The sequence below is a fragment of the Notamacropus eugenii genome, chromosome 1 (assembly GCF_028372415.1).
Source record: "Notamacropus eugenii isolate mMacEug1 chromosome 1, mMacEug1.pri_v2, whole genome shotgun sequence".
Lineage (NCBI taxonomy): Eukaryota > Metazoa > Chordata > Mammalia > Diprotodontia > Macropodidae > Notamacropus > Notamacropus eugenii.
In genome coordinates this window covers 12962864-12979643 of record NC_092872.1, presented here as the reverse complement: position 1 = coordinate 12979643, position 16780 = coordinate 12962864, and the positions used below count along the sequence as shown (strand labels likewise).

The following is a 16780-nucleotide window of genomic DNA, read 5'->3' as shown; positions in this document are numbered from 1 at the left end:
ACAACTTTTCCAGCATTCCTCAGTTGTCTAAAAAGAATCAAAGGGCACCTCCTTAGATTCTAGTTCTTTGCTTTTCTTTTTTTCCTCCTTAAGGATCAAAAAGTTTGTTTTGCTTGCCAGCTGTTCCCTCCTTAGTATTATCTCTTACTTAATCCTCTCTCACACCTCACGTTTCCCTGTTGAATGTGATGTCTTTCGGCACATACATTGTTGGTGTGTGTTAAAACCTTTTTTATCTTTCAAATGATCTTGAATTTCATCTGATACTCATACCTTTCACCCTTCCCTCCATGTTCATATAGCCTCTTCTAGTTATTAGATATAGCAATTTCCACCCCCTTCTATTGATCTACCATTTTCAGATCCTCAAAACAGAACTAGTCAGCCTCCAAGACTTCTGTTTGTTCTTGTTTTAACTTCTTCATTTATGTTTGAAGACAATACGATTCTTAAGAGACCCATGAATGTTAGCACTATGGTCATCACACATCTTCCATTTATCAATAGCTTTCTTTCGTGTTTATCTTTCTAAGTTCCTGCTCATCTCCTATTTTTCAGTTCCAGCTCAGCTCTGGTCTTTTTTTTTTAATCGTCAGAGATGCTTGAAAATCTTCTGCTTCATTAAGGGTTCTTTTTTTCCTCCTGGAGGATCACACTCAGTTTTGCAAGAGTGTGGGCCAGTGTCTTTGGCCTTTTTGTATTCCAAGATTTCCTGTCGTTTTTAGTAGACACTGTACAGTTTTGTGTAATGGTGATTGTGGTTACTTGGTACTTGAACTCTTTTCCCACCCAGCTTCACTTCTTTTGGATATGCCCCAGGAACTTCATCCTGCAAAATCCTTTCAACTTTGGAACTCACACTTGCTTGCTACCCTCTGCCTCTGAATGGAGGGTAGAGCACTCTTCCCAGAACCTCCATTTGAGGGGGGATACCAAAGCCAGTCATATCTTCATTTCCCACCTAGTTTCAGTCCTCTGGACTTCTCCATCATACTTTTTCCCCATCCCTTTTACTACTTCTGCTTTACGTATTGTCTTCTCTTAGATTGTAAGCTTTTTGAGGACAGGGACTGATTTTCTTTGTCATGTTTATTTTCCTGTGAAAATAGACTTAGTACAGAACCTGGAACATAGTACGTACTCAATAAATGTTTATTGACTGACTAGGTCCTTGCAGTATTTTTTCTTTGACATGGGAACTTTGCATTTTGCCTGTGCCTTTCCTGGAACTTTTCCTTTTCAGTTTCTCTTAGGCAGTGATTTGTTGACACTTTATAACCCTCTAGTTATAATAGGTTTAGGTAGTTTTCATTTAAGATTCATTGAAATAAAGTATATGGGCTTTTTTTTTTAAATTAAATCATTGGGTCCAGTGATTCTTAAGTTATTCCTCTTTGACTTGTTTTCCAGGTCACTTGTTTTAACTCGGATAAATTCAGTTTTTTCCTTTTTTTCTCCTCATTTTTTCAGTCTTCCTCTAGTATTTCTTGCCATCTGCTAGAGTCATTGATTTCTGTCTAGTCTGTTTTCAGGAAATCCTTTACTTGGATAAGTTCTACCAGTTTTTCTTCCATGCTACTTTTATTTTCTTTCTATCTCATATATGTGTGTATACATATATATATGTATGTTGTTGTGTTTGTCCTTCGTTCTTGAAGAGGACCATGACATCAGGATGATGACATGACTTGCAGCTGACTTTGATTTGAGTGAAGCAGGGCTGTGCAAGGTCACCAACCTCACTTTCTTCTCCTGAGCCATCTGGGTCCAGTGGCCTGATATTCATCAGAACAGCTGGAGATGGCCCAGGATGCCATGGGAGACCCTGGCCCTTTCAGGCTAAGGTCATAGAGCATTCCCGCTTTGAGTGAGACACACCCAGTCCATGAATAGGCTTCTTTAAGTAGTTGCTCAAGGGATGGACCCTTTAATTAAAAAAAAAAAGTCAAACTGGGAGGAGAAGACCCTCGGGGTTCCTGGGTAAAACAGAAACAATTACTACATAGTATTTATTATATGTATGTATGTATATATGGAGAGGAAGATGTAGCTATAGATATAGATAGATATCTTGCTTTGTTTATTCTAGCTATTTAATCTTTGTGGAAAATCTTTTTTTTTCCTGTGAGTCTCTGATTACAGTTATTACGAAATTATTCTCTCTTTGTGGGGGAATTTCTAGCTCTACGAGTTTTAGGAGGAGGTTGTTTTTAATGCTAGTCAGTCCGTCTTTGGTTTGCTTATCTCTCCAGCTTTAGTTTTTTAATTGAGGCTTTGTGTCAGATCAGAACTCTGCTCCCTGCTACACTTTTGGGCCAAATGAATGACTGTGCCTGATGTTCTTCTGGATCCCCTGAGTTTCAGGGCTGACCAGCACCTCATGGAGTTAGCAACCTCTCCCACTCCCCAGCCATTCACATTTCAAAGCCTGGATCTTTAAGGTCCTTTTTATCATCCCAGGATAGAACTCAAAGGTCTTGGGCCTAAGGTATCCTGCTTTGAGTACTTCTGTACCACACTGGTTGCTGTGGCTCCCCAGGACTTTCAGGGTCACTCAAGAGAACCATCTGATCTTATTGACTCTGCACACGGAACTTTGTATATTACAGCTGTTTCTTATGTATTCTGTTGGTGCTAGAATTCACCGGTGTCTGCTCAGGTTCTCACCCTGGCTTTGCTGGGAGCTCCTGTCCCATTTCCTACTGCTTTTTTTATGTAGTTCTAGAAAGAGAAGTGCTTAGTGTAGTTTTCGTTGGATTTCCTGATCTAAATGTGTTGTGAGTTTCAGATTTTTGTTGGAAGGTAGATATCTGGGAGCTAAGTTGTTTGCCTCCTCTTTGAGCAGCCCTCTTGGCTTTAATGTCTTTATAACATCTTTAAGTATAATGGTATTACCTCTAGTGAGATTCCCCCTGCCTTTCCTCACTGAACAGTAGAGTTACAATTGGGTTGATTTTAACTGAAAAGATATTTTTCTCTTAACCATCTTAAGTTTGAAGGAATAAGACCTAACCACTTTAATGATGGTTTGAATAGACTTCTAGAAAATTTTGCTTTTTGACATTGTTATAACTACTTTTTATATCCAAATTTATTAATTTCTTACACCTAACTTAGCTAGGCCATTATAATCTTCACGTGCTCTCTTGACCTCCAGCTACACAATATAGGATTTTCTTTGTTTATTCATAGCAGTCCTGACATTTCAGTTCTAACAAAGCCCAGGAATGTTGCCCAAGCATCAAATTCACAGCTATAACTACCTGTTAAAAACCATAGAGTGGCTAAAGCTACAAAACTCAGCACGTTATGTGTTACTGTTGTTGGCTGGATGGTTATCCTTGCAGGTTTTGTGGGAATTTTACCAGAGAGGATCCTGTCTTGATGGCATTTTCTGAGCATTCTGGGGATTTTTATCCCACCTAGTTGTGTGTAACTAGCCTTCCCTCCCTGTCTCCTGTCACAGTATTTGTACAGTAGATGCTTTTGTTTCTGTGCATGCACATTTGTCCTCCTTCTTTGCAGCAATCTTTTTTTTTTCTTGTCTGTACTCTGAAGGAAACAGACTTGATTCCCAGGGGTTTCTGTATCTCTTTGGAGGTAGAGGAGCCAGAAGCAGTTCCACAGTTGAAATGATACCCAAGTGAGCAGGATAATAGCCCTCTCTTATGTTGCTCTTGCTCATTTAGATACGTCTGACTGGGTCTACAGCATCCTGATGAATATCTGGTCCGTGGATCCAGGTGGCTTAGGAGGAGAAGTGAGGTTAATGACCTTACATAGCCCGCCCTCACTCAAAACAAAGTCAAGTGCAAGTCATGTCATCATTTCTCTGATGGTGTGGTCTTCTTCAGCAATGAAGGATGAGCACACACAAATCTGACAGCACACCTTTGCTGTCTACCAGAGGGCATGAAAAAGGTTGCATTTGTATGGGACTTCTCACTTGTCATACTCTACCGTGTCTGTGTGTGTGTAAGAGAGAGAGAGAAACAGAGAAGGAAAGTGTGTGAGAGCGTTTTTACATAGATCTCAACTTCCCAGCTAGTTTTTAAGTACCTTTAGGACACAGGCACTGTCATTCCTTTTTGTTTACCCCATAATATCCAGCACCATGTTTCACAGTAGAGGCACTCAATAACTGAGTAACTGTTTCTTAAAAGAATCAGGAAAATAATGATTGACTTCACTTATTTGCCAGCACAAATTATTAGAGACAAAAAGTTACACTTTCAGCTGTTCCTTGATTAGCCAGTAAAATGTAAAGAAACAGAATATAGCACAATTCCAAATTCATTTAGCCTGTTGGGAAAAAGAAAAGATTGTGTGCTAAACATCTGATTGACCATGAGTATGTCTGATCGGAGAAGTCACAACCCTAAAAAATAACAAAGCTCCATTCTGCAGGCCTGACTCGAGAAGAAGGATTGAGCTGTTTAACCCCCAGGCTTCCTGCTGGGAACAGAGCCTCTCAACAATAACACCAAAGGGCCAGCGTGAGCTTTGTTTCCAAACTTTGTTTCTCTCTTTCTTGTGGAGGTACCAAGAGTTCAGCATTAAGAATTTTCTAGGATCCATTCCCCATTTGACAAATGTTGAAAAGATACAAATAGGCACTGTTCAGTGGAAGAAATCTCTCAATAGCCATATTAAAAAAAAGTTCTCCAATCATTAGGAAATATAAATTTAAAAAATAACAGGTGTTCTACATCATACCAGATGAGCAAAGATGATTTAAAAGAAGAAATGACAATTATTGTAGGGACTAAGGAAATAAAACACATGACTGCATTGTCGATGGAGCTTTGAATTAGTCCAGCCATTCTGGAAAGCAATTTGGAACTGTGTTCCCAAAAGTTATTATTCTATGCAAACTCTGATCCAACTATACCACTTACTGGCGTGAGACCTTAAAGAGATCAAAGAGAAGGGAAAGATGTATGTATGCAAAAATATTTCTGCTGCATCTTTTTGTGTTGACAGAGAACTGAAAACTAAAGGAAAAATGGAAAGCCTATTAAAGTTAGAGAATGACTTGACAAATTATGGTCTATGAATTAAGGGAGTCCTAATGCATTGCAAGAAATAAAGAATGGAACAGTTTAAGAGAATCCTGGGAGATCCAAATGATTGGATTCAAAATAAAGTGAGCAAAACTGAAGAGAGCTGGAAAGTGGGAGGATAGGATGGATGAAATTCTGAAATCTCCCAAAGCCTGGAGTACAGGGACAGGTCATGGGCTGCCTGGAATCAATTCACAGACTCAGGCATTCTTGAAGTCAAGGTAAAGATTTATTACACTTTTCAGCAGGCAAGAATTCCTAGGGAACCTGCCACATTAGAGGGGTACATCTAAATTTTATGTAGGATATTCTGTAGTAAGACATGTGTCAAACATGCTACTTAGTTGATTCAAGATGGAATTAGGAAGTGGTTAAGAATTGGTTAGTTCTTAAAGGAACATGTACTTCTGATATGTACTCTGCAGGTATTTTACCCAGAGTACATCAGGAAATAGTCCACGGAGAGGCCACAGGGAGGTATGGTTTTAGGCCTGAAAAGTGACTTACGTAAAGAAATAGGACTGACTAAGTGATACCAGGCTGCCCTCATCAGTGTCTTGTTAGAGAAGATAAATGTAAGGGAGTACACATACATCTAAGTCTAGGGTACCTGTGATTGGTCACGGAGTAGTAAATGTCGTTAGGATCCTATATACAGCCAGTTCAGCCAGTACACATGATTAGAACTAAGAAATTCTATGGGTGCAGCTGGTTACTGTATCACGGAGGGAGATAAAAGTTTTCCTAGGGCAGGCTATTTTCGGGCTGGGGAGAAACTCCAGGGTCAGGCTAGGGAGAAATGCGATTTTGGAATTGGGGTCCAAGCACAGGCACCCAAGCACCCCATCAGAACCAGGAGGACAATTTACATGCCAAACAATGTCATAAAGAGAAATGACTTTGAAAGCTTAAGAACTGTGACTGATGCAGTGACTACTGTTCAGAGGTCCATTGATAAACTTGCCTCCTGACAGAGAGGTGATAGATCAAAGATTGAGAATAAGACGTAGCATTTTTAGACAAAGCCAGTATGGGAATTTCTTTTTCCTTTGCCATTGCAAATTTATTAAAAGAGCCTTTTTTTCCTGGGGGAGGGAGATAGGATGATGATAATAATAACAACTTTTATATTCTACATACTGTGTGCCAGGCATTTACATGGTGCTTTACATTTACTGTCTCATTTGATTCTCACAATAGCACTGGGGGAGGTAGGTGCTATTGTTAACCTCATTTATAGAAGAGGAACCTGAAGCAAACAGAGGTTAAGTGACTTGCCTTGGATTTCACCAGTTAAGAAGTGTGTGAAGTTGAATTTGAACTCCGGTTTTCTGACTTTCAGGACCAGCATTGTTAGCCACTGTACTATCTAGTTGCCTTGAAGGAAAGAGAGAAAATAATTGTAAAAAGTAAAATAAAATAAAAATTACACTAAAAAATAAAAGTTTTCATAGTAATTATGTACCTTAGTGGGAAGAGGGAAAGTTTTAAATTGTTGTATGTCTTTACTTGGCTTCCCCTAAGAGGTCATTGATGAAATATCATAGTTAATAAAGAGGTAAACGATAAAAACTCTTATGAGTTTTTCAGAAGCAGAACTCAGAACACCTGAGTTTATTGATTCTTCTCCCCTTTTGTTGCAATACCTATTGGGTAACTTGTAATAGTAGATTGTATTCTTCCATTCCTTTAAATTAACTTTAAATATATGTGTGGAAAATAGTAGTATGTATTCTCTCTATATATAATCTATATGTATTCTATGTAAATATATAGTCTATATATATTCTTTATAAATATATAAATCGTATAAATCACAAATTGTTCTACTAGGGCAAAATTCCTCTTGATCTCATGATAATTCTCTCTAGTGTTTCTTCTTTATTAAAGCTACATCAACAGCAAAGTATAAAAATGGAAACTATATGAACTTTATTCAAATAGAGCTTGATTGGAGCCAGGACCCTGAACAGCAAGATGATAGGAATTCTCCTTTCTAAAATCTTTTCTGGAGGCAAATAATTTCAGAACAAGTTGGAGTAGATTTCAAGGCGGAATTAGGGAAAACCAGGGAAAAAAGGTCTTTCTTCAAATAAAGTCTTGTACCAGTGAGTCAGCAGTAGGTTCAGAAGAAGAAGATGACAGGTGATAAATTATGAATTTTTTTCAAGTGGAAGTAGCATCTGATTAATGTTCTCTTGTATTGAGCTAGATAAACTATGAGCTTTGGGTAGCTGCAGTCCTTCCCCTGAAAAATTTCTAGAGGATCTGTTCTTTCCCCTGTCTTATTCACTTCCTTTTTTTTTTTATTTACTTGGACAGATACATAAGAAGAAATTGACAGAACTGATACGGATAATTAATATAATAGGTGACAGGATCAGAATGCAATAACAGTTTCACAGTCTACAAGGAAGGAACTTCACAGTCTGATCCACAGCTAACAAGATGCAATTTATTAGAGAGAAACATAGTCTTATGCTTAGGTTAAAATAACCAAGGATTTTCATGCATGTGTATATATTTTTATATATGATGAGAGGTCCCTAATTGTATAAATGTAGGTCCTTTGGAAAAAAACTCAAGAGTTTTGATTGGCTAAGAGAAACATGACATACAGAGAAGAGGTGTCAGTAGGACCAGTGGGAGATAACATCTGGAGTGTTACATTCAGTTCTTGGTGCCACATTTTAAGAGCACATTGCCATAATTGTAAGGCTCAAAATTCATTTCATGAAATTGACTTTTTAAAAATGATATGTTAGGCCTAGTGAAGACAAGACTTGGAAAAATAGTTTTATTGGTTTTGTGTAGTTCTGGAAGGATGAAACGAGGTAGAATCAGCTATTAGAAATTACAAGAATGTAATTGGAGCTCTAATGTGAAGACAAACCTTATAATGAGTTTTTTCAACTCCTGTCTCCAGCCCTTTACTGTTATTTAATTGCCTTGTATTAGAACTAGGGTGAAGTTAGGGTGAAGTGAAAAGTGAGGAACAAGATTAGTGGCGGTTTTCCAGGTTTTATTGATGTCTAAAGTAATACTGGGACAGGCAGGAAGGAAATTTTGTATTTAGGACAGAAGGGAATTTTTTAGGGCTGTGAAACAGGAACAGTCATTTGTATATTACATCTAGTCAGTTTAGTAAGAGAATGTACTTATGTCTGCCTTGCTCTTTCTCTTTGCACAATAATTTAATTTTCTTTATTCTAATCTCATATAGTTGAAAATCCCTTTTCTTATATATCTGAAAAAACTGAATGCTATATAAATAGCAGACTTAGTGACAAATTGACCAGTGGGTCCCAATTTATGAGAGAAACTAAGTTGCAAAGGGCCTGGTTTAAAAAAAAAATTAAGTAAATGTGTCTTGATGGTGTTTTCATTTTATGTCTGTTTATCCTGTTGTCTTTCAGATGTTATTTTGTTCTGAAAATCTGTGATTACTTTCTTTTCCAGGGCCCAGTGGTTCTTGGTGAAGCCCCCCAGCCTGAAGATTTGCTAAAACAGCAGTGCAGAATGACTGATTCCTTGAAGGTGGAAAACTCCAAAGGGAATTGGAGACTTGATTCTGCTCCGTGCAGTCATTCTCTTGAACTTCATGATGTGGATAAACAGGTATACAAAGGAAAAATTTCTCTCCTTGCAGTCAGACTTTTTTTCCTCCTCAGAAAGAAAGAAGTTGATCCCTAGATGTAGATTTCTATAAATTGCGGTAAGGAATTAGTAGAGGAGCTTTTTGTACATTATCTTCATTCACTTACAGGGATAAATAAGCTTACAGTGTTAATTTATACTATACAGATCTCTTAAGATTTAGAAAATAAAGCTTGACCAGAAAAACATTAAACCGGTTTCAGCAAATACAGGTAATCAATAAATAGGGAAAATGTTTGAAACTTCCATTGTATCAAGCCAAGGTGTTATCTTCCAGAAAAAATCTGTATCATCAATTTCAGAGGCCTAAATCACAGACTTAATTTTTCATTTTAATTAAATTTTAATCTTTCTTTGTGTTATATTGGTTGATTTCGCACCAAGAAAGTTGTATTGCTGAAATGACAGAACTGAGGTATTTTTTGAATTAGTTTTTTTGATGTTTTGATTTTAGTTTAGTATAGTAGTCTTCTCCTTTCCTCTGTTGTGGAAACAGAAAAATCTGCCGTCTGCTTCTTGGATTTACTGGTTGCAGTCCCTGTTGAATCATAATACTCATTTTGTTTCGGATTCGCAGGTGATATCATTTTCATCTTGTACTTGTTTTCACAAATATTTATTTAACCTCTACCAAAAGCAAGGTTTCATGCTAGTAGGTCTTGGGGCTCAATGGTAGGTACATAACCAGAATACTCTGTCCATGCCTTATGTAGGACTGTGTAACCTGTTAAAAGACTGACTGTTGTTGTGTGTTTTTTTTATTTTATTTTTTTTTTTTTTACAAAAAGAGCTTGAGACCCTGCTGTTTTATCACCACTGGTTATTTAGAGCTTCTTGACCTCTGACTCCTCTGTGGTATATTATTTCATGTGTATGTGTCAGTCGCGTGGAATTTATTGGAGAGTATTGATAGTAATGCATGTGAAATAATTGTATAATGGTTTCATGGTAGTGATATTGAATAATCCACCTTTCAGTATTTGGCAGATATCCCCAAGACAGCGAAAACTAAAGCATAAAAAGAACTGAACTTTTCCAAATGGGCCTGGAGTAGAATTTTAGATGGATTATCATGATGATGATGGTATCATTATATTAACTGACATATAGCACTTAAAGAGTTGAAAATGCTGTAGAGATACTGTTTTGTTGTTCAGCAGCTCTGTTAGGTAGGTACTATTATTACCTCTGTTTTATACATAGGAAAAATGAGGCAGAGAGATTCAGTTACTTGCCCAGAGTCATACTATCTATAGTAAGAGTCTGAAGCAAAATTTGAACTCAGATCTTCTGACTCCACATCTAGTGTTCTTACCCACTTCACCACCTAGGTGCCTAACATTTGATAAAAACAACTAATTTTGGGGGGGGGTTTTTTGTCTTTTCTAGCATTTAAAGTAAAGAGTTTCCGAATTATATATTCATTATGTAAAATTTCTAATACACAGGTTCTTAGATCTGCTTTGCTAGGAAAGATAATTATCTTAAGGGGTCAACAGTCTTTTTTTAATTACATTCACTGGGTTCAGGGGCTCAGTCAGCACTCTGAACTTCAGAGAAAATATAAGCAGAGAAATAAAGCCCAACAGACAGGACTCTACTGCCTGAATCAAAGCAGTATTGCTATGTGCTTTAACATACATCCTTGGATTGAGAAAGCCTTTAATTCTGAGCAGTTGGGGGTTCTGAACATACAGCTGCTCAGAGTCTCAGAGAATCAAATGTCCTTCTCATAAGCAAAAACCCCCAAAGCAAAACCTCACTTCAGAGTATATACACTCATCAGAGCCAGAATGCATCACAATCTTAGTGCCTAATTAGAAATTAGCAAAAGGTGTGAAAACTTTCCTACAAAAAAGCTTCCCATAAGTAAGCTTCCCTTAATGGGATCCATGTGAGGCCTATTAATGGGCAGGGAAGATCCTCAACTCCCATTAACATTACGCCACCCTAGGAGTTTTAGAGATATCTATGTATCCCTCATTTTCTCTTCATCTAGGAAACATAATTTGTTTTTGTTCTGAAGCCCAAATAAAATAGTCATTTCCATATACATGGTGGAACAGGAAAAAATGGGTTGCAACATGAAATCTCATATCTTATTTATATACAGCTTGATTTTTCTTTGAAAATGTAATAGTTAACCTCTGACTTTCAAAGCCTTACTACTTGGTCCATTATTGTTTTTGAATTTCCTTTTCTGCATTTTAAAAAATGTACCTTAGTGACCTTTTCTTTCTCCTTCTTTATTAATTTGCTACCCTCTCCTTGCCAAACTCCCCATTCCCCAACCCCTCATTGAGAAAAAAGAAAAATAAAGACCTTGTAACAAATATACATATTGCCACACTGGCCGTGTCTAACTACATGAGCCCATCAGCTGCTAAGAGGTAGAAAGCACACTTCATTTTCAGTATTTTGGAATTTTAGCTGGACATTGTTTTCGATTAGAGTTCTGAAATGTTTGAAAAAAATTTTTTTATAATGCTATTATTGTATCATTTGTTCTCCTAGGTCTGCTCATTTTACATGTATCTTCCCACATTTCTCTGAAACCACCTCTTGTTTTGCTAATGACTTACCCCTTCATATATTTTACCCAACTGATTCCCTGTACCCACACATTTTCCTGTTGTTCAATGTATTTCTGCATCATACCTTTTTTCTTATAGTATTTTTTCCCCAATTCATGTAAAGATAGTTCTCAACATTCAAGTTTGTAAAATTTTGAGTTCCAAATTTTTCTGCCTCCTTCCCTCCACTCCTTCCTCAAGACAGCAAGCAATCTGATATAGGTTATACATGTGCAATAATGTTAAACATATTTCCACATTAATCATGTTGTGAAAGAAGAATGAAAACAAAAGGGAAAAGCCAAGAGAAAAAAAAAAACAGAAAAGTGAAAATAGTCTGCTTCACTTTGCATTCAGACTCCATGGTTCTTTCTTTGGATGTTGTTAGCATTTTCCATCACAAGTCTTTTGGAATTGTCTTGGATCATTGTATTGCTGAGAAGAGCAGTCATCACATAATGTGATGTATACAGTGTTCTCCAACTACTGCTCACTTCATTCAGTATCAATTCATGTCTTTCCGGGTTTTTCTGAAATCTGCCTGCTCATCATTTCTTCTAGCACAGTAGTATTCCATTACATTCACATACCACAGCTTGTTTAGTCACTCCGCAGTTGATGGGCATCCCCTCAATTTCCAATTCTTTTCCACCACAAAAAGAGCTGCTATAAATATGTGGGTCCTTTTCGCTTTATGATCTCTTTGGGATACAGACCTGTTAGTGGTATATTGCTGGATCAAAGGGTGTGTACCCTTTGGTTGCCCTTTGGGCATAGCTCCAAATTCTGCATCACATTCTTTGTGTGTGAATGTGCACACTTACAAGTTCAACAGTTTGTCCTCTTCGAATTGGATGGAAGGTTTATTTGGTGCCTATTTTCTCCACCTCCATCTCCATCTTGATATATTCTTTTTCTTATATTCCTCTAGTATATAAGAATTCCTCCCTCCTCTTTTCCTTTTCCTCCAACCCATTTGCTTTCCGTTTTCTTTTTCTAAGACTATCAAGCCAGAGTAAAACCTCTCCCAGGTCCTCTCCCTGGCCTACTTAACTTTCTCAGTAACTCTTCAGAATATTAGGGTTTTTGGAGGATGTAATTTCTTCTCCCCTAATTTTCCCCTAATAATATGTAAGCAATTAATCCCTCCCAACTGATGAAATTTATTTACCTTCCTCTGTTTCTCTTTTTGTATTTCACAGTTGCTACTCGGTTATGGTCTTTTCATTAGTAATTCTTCAAATCAAAATAAGTGTAGGTAGAAAGGAAACAAAATGATCACTTTTTGTAGAGAATATTTTGATTTACTTAGTGAAAACAATGAAAAACTATTATCTAAAACATTTTTTCAAAATAAATTCAACAAAGTTCCGTGATATAAAATAAATCCACATAAATCATTAGCTTTCCTGTATATTACTAGCAAAACCCAGCAGTAAGAGCTGTACAGAGAAACTCTGTTCGAAGTATCTACAGAAGTATAAATATTTTTAATTTTAACTATCAAAATGCGCACACGGGAAATGGAGGACTTCAACTCTACAACAGTTGGCAGAAATACAGATAGACCCAAGTAGTTGAAGAAGCATTATTTGCTCTTGGGTAGGTTGAGCCAAAATAATTAAAATGACACTGTCTGTATTAATTTACTTATTCAGTGCTATATCAATTATGCTACCAAAAGAATTTTTAAGAGCTTGAAAAAAATGCAGTTCATGTGGCATCAAAGAGGTATAGTGGATAAGAGTACTGGACTTTGAATCAAAAAGAGCAATTTTAGATCCCACCTCAGACACTTATTGGCTGTGAGACCCTGGACAAGTCAGTTAACCTTTCCCACCCCCGGTGTCCTCATTTGCAAAATGGGGATATAGTAACACTTGCTGCAAAAGGGTTGTTGTGAGAATCAAATGAGATAACATGTGAAGTGCTTTGAAAGTCTTAAACACTTATATAAATGCTGATCATTATATGGGGGAACAAAAGATCAAGAATCTCAAGGGTAATAATGGAGAAAAGTAGGAAGGACAGAGAGTTAGCTGTACTCTAGAGCAGTAATCATTAAAAATACTGGTCAGAAAAGAGAGGCTGGTCAGTGGGAGAGGAGAGGAGCACAACATACAGAAGCTAAGAAACACAGATGAATAGTGTTTGATGAACCCAGGTAGTGAGTGAGAAAAGGCTTCACTCTTTGACAACAGCTGGATGCTAACCTGGCAGAATTTAGGCTCAGACTAAGATTGTAAACCTAGTGGATCCAGAACAAAAATACAAAAGGTCGCATCGTAAATTAGAGAATATGAAAAAAATTACATTTTAAATCTTTGGAAAAAAGAGTTCATGACTTACAAAGTGTTAGAGACATTCATAAACATAAAATAGACCATTTTAATTATGTAAAATGAAAAAGGTTTTCCCATAAATCTATGGTACTTAAAATTAAAAAGGAAACAAGTAATTGGGGTGGGGGGAAATCTTTGTAGTAGGCTTCTCTGACAAGAGTCTCATTTGCAAGACATAGGAGGAACTAGTTCAGATTTATAAGACCAAGAGTCATTTCCCCAATAGATAAATGAATCAAAGGATAAGAATATTTATCTAAGAAATATAAGACAGTAATTATGTAAATGAAAATTAAAGAAACTTGAACTTCACATCCTTCAAACTGGAAAAGATCACAAAAGATGAACATTTTAAATGTTGGAGATAAGATACATTAGTGTTCTGTTGGTAAAGCTCTGCAAATTAAGTTCAGCCATTCTGGGACATAATTTGAAGATAAGCCTAAAAAGGTGGGTACTCTGAGCCAGTGGCTCAGAAGTGAATCTAGCGGCTTCCCTCGAAGTAGAAAGACTGAGTGCTTCCCTGGTGATAGACTGCCATTCGAGGGTCATACTAGCTACATACAGAAGGGTCCATCAGCAAACAAACTCTTGATAATGAAGGATTAAGTTAGTGACTTCGGATAATTAAGATTAAGCTAACAACTTAATTGTCACTGTCTAGATATCTGTCAGGTGATGAATTTTGGTAAAAAAAAAAATTCATGAAATCATGTCCTGAGGCATGAAGGGGGGGTACAGTCTTCCCTGATGTTCACCCACATCACTGAAATCATGAATCTTTGAAAGATTGAAATTGTTATTCAATAAGACAGTGGCTTATTTTTAAAAGAAGAGGTAAACAGGTTTATATGTTTCATGTTTCTGACTCTACCTGATGGCCCTCTTATTTTAGAGAACATAAAACAAAAACATGACAGATGATACCCTTGTGATAGTTTATTGTAATCTTAAATTATTAGTGGGATCAGTGAAGATGAAGAGGTCTCTAAGTGCTTGTTTTCTGTTGCTGTAGAAATTATATGATTATCAGTAGAAGTGTTTTTTTCAGTTTTAATTTGTTTTTAACCAAAAGAAACTTTACTCCAATTTTTAATGGAAAAAAATTCTAACTTCATTTTGAGATAATCCAATTATGAATATCTTTTAACTAAAACTCTTCAGCCCCATTTTGATGTTTTTTGAACTTTGGTATCATTTCGATCTTTATTACAATAATTCCCTACTTACAGCATGTTTTTTAGATTGCAACCCGTACAAAGATAATACAGCACTAAATTTCATTTGTTTCAAGTCGTTAAAAAAGGAGAAACAATATTAAAAATGTCCAGACTATTTCATTGTATGCTTCTCCCAGGATTTGTGATTCATGTCTTTTAAGAACACTTCTGTATGATAGTTTTTCATATTGAAAAGAATAAAATACAAAAGAAAAGAAAGAGGGAAAAGACTTACATACACAAAAATATTTGTAGCAGCTCTTTTGGAATGACAGAGAATTTAAAACTAATGGGATGCCATCAATTGAGAAATGACTGAACAAATTGTGATGTATCAATATGATGTGATATTTTGTGGCATAAGAAATAATGAAATAGTTTCGCAAAAAATTGGGGAAACCTGAAATAAACAGAGCTGGGGAAAAATTACTAGAATAACATAATAGAAAAATGAAAGACTAGAACTGTGATAGTCTTAATGATAGACCATGAGTCACATACATTTTCAGGCCTGGTCAGGATGGGAATTTGTTTTGATGTACTGCACATGTTTATAATAAGAGTTGTGTTAATTTTTTTTCTTTTTTGTTCAATGAATGGGCAGTGGGACAGATTATATGAATGCATGTAAATTTTTTTCAATTTGAAAGAATATTTTGAAGCTTCTTATCTCATTAAAAGTTCATTTTTCCCCTTGGCAGAGTATTTTCAGTTTCTCTATGTAGGTTAGTTTCAGTTATAATAAACTCTTAGGTTTTTCTTTTTGGAATGTCTTACTTCAGGTTCTCATCTCCTTTGTGGTGGAGACTGCTAAATCATGTGTGATCCTGACTCTTTCTGAACTCTTTCTGGTTCCTTTGTAATATTTTCTCTTTGTCCTTAAAGTTTTGAATTTGAGTTCTAAGGTTCCAGAGAGTTTTCAGTGTGGGATTTCATACAGGAGATGACCAGCAGAACCAGTAGTTTCGTTTTATTTTCACTTTACCCTTTGCTTCTGGGGAATTGGGGCAGTTTTCACTCATGATTTCTTACAGTATGGTAACCGTGCTTTTTTTCTTTGGTCTTGATCTTTCTATAATCTATTGATTCTTCAATATCTCTCCTCAATATGTTTTAGGTGAATTTTTTAATAGTACCCCTTTACTCATTTTCTCATGTTTTTTCCAGTATTTTGATGTTTTGATACTATTGTTTATGGTGGTGTCACCTTCTTTTGGTCTATTTTAATTTTCACGGAGCTCAATTCTTAAAATTTAGTATAGTGTGTTCAAAGCTATTCTTTCCCCATTCTTTGCTCCTTAGCTATTGTTTCCAGTAACATTATATTTTGTTTCTCTTGTTTCATTCTTCCTGGTACTCAGGGACATTCTTTTCTCTTAGACTTTACTTGGACTGGTTATGTAGTTTTTCTGTTCTTCTAGTTTTACCCTGTGGGCTTCTCTTGGTCCTGGGTGTTTCTTCATTACTGTTGTGTCTGTGCACACCTCCAGCCTCAGCCTTTCTGGATTAGGTGTTTATGTTTATGTCACTCTCTGCTCCCTTCCATATTCTTGAATTATGTAGGCAGGCCCTGCCTTTTCCTGAGTATGGTGGCTTAGATGAATGCCTGCCTTTTTTTAGGAGTTGTCTAGCCTTGTCTCCTGATATGTTTCTAGCCAGTACTACCTGGGTTTTGGGTTGGTCAGTGGTTAACTGTATACTGAGTTGATTGTAGTCTCCTGAGGTGCTGATCTGGCCCTGTCTCCTGTCATATAGGGGTATCAAGGCTTACCTGTCTGCTTGCATTCTTTACCTTCCACCTGCCCTGACTCATTTGTTCTCATTGCTTCAACAAGGTTCTGCCTGTCATTTTATGAAGTCCTTGACCATATAGGGAAGTTTATGGTTGATTCTCTTTGGTTTTCTTTACTATAGTTCCGTCTGGA

General features: G+C 36.6%; 1 protein-coding gene across 4 annotated transcripts in view; it reads left to right on the top strand.

Moving 5' to 3' along the window:
- Window positions 1-16780, top strand: part of LOC140533818 (KAT8 regulatory NSL complex subunit 1-like) — a 139572-nt gene that overhangs the window by 49283 nt on the left and 73509 nt on the right. For all 4 annotated transcript variants that reach the window (XM_072654115.1, XM_072654105.1, XM_072654094.1 and 1 more), the window contains one exon: window positions 8523-8681. In XM_072654115.1, the coding sequence (XP_072510216.1) occupies window positions 8523-8681 (159 nt within the window). The remainder of the gene's footprint in view (window positions 1-8522; window positions 8682-16780) is intronic.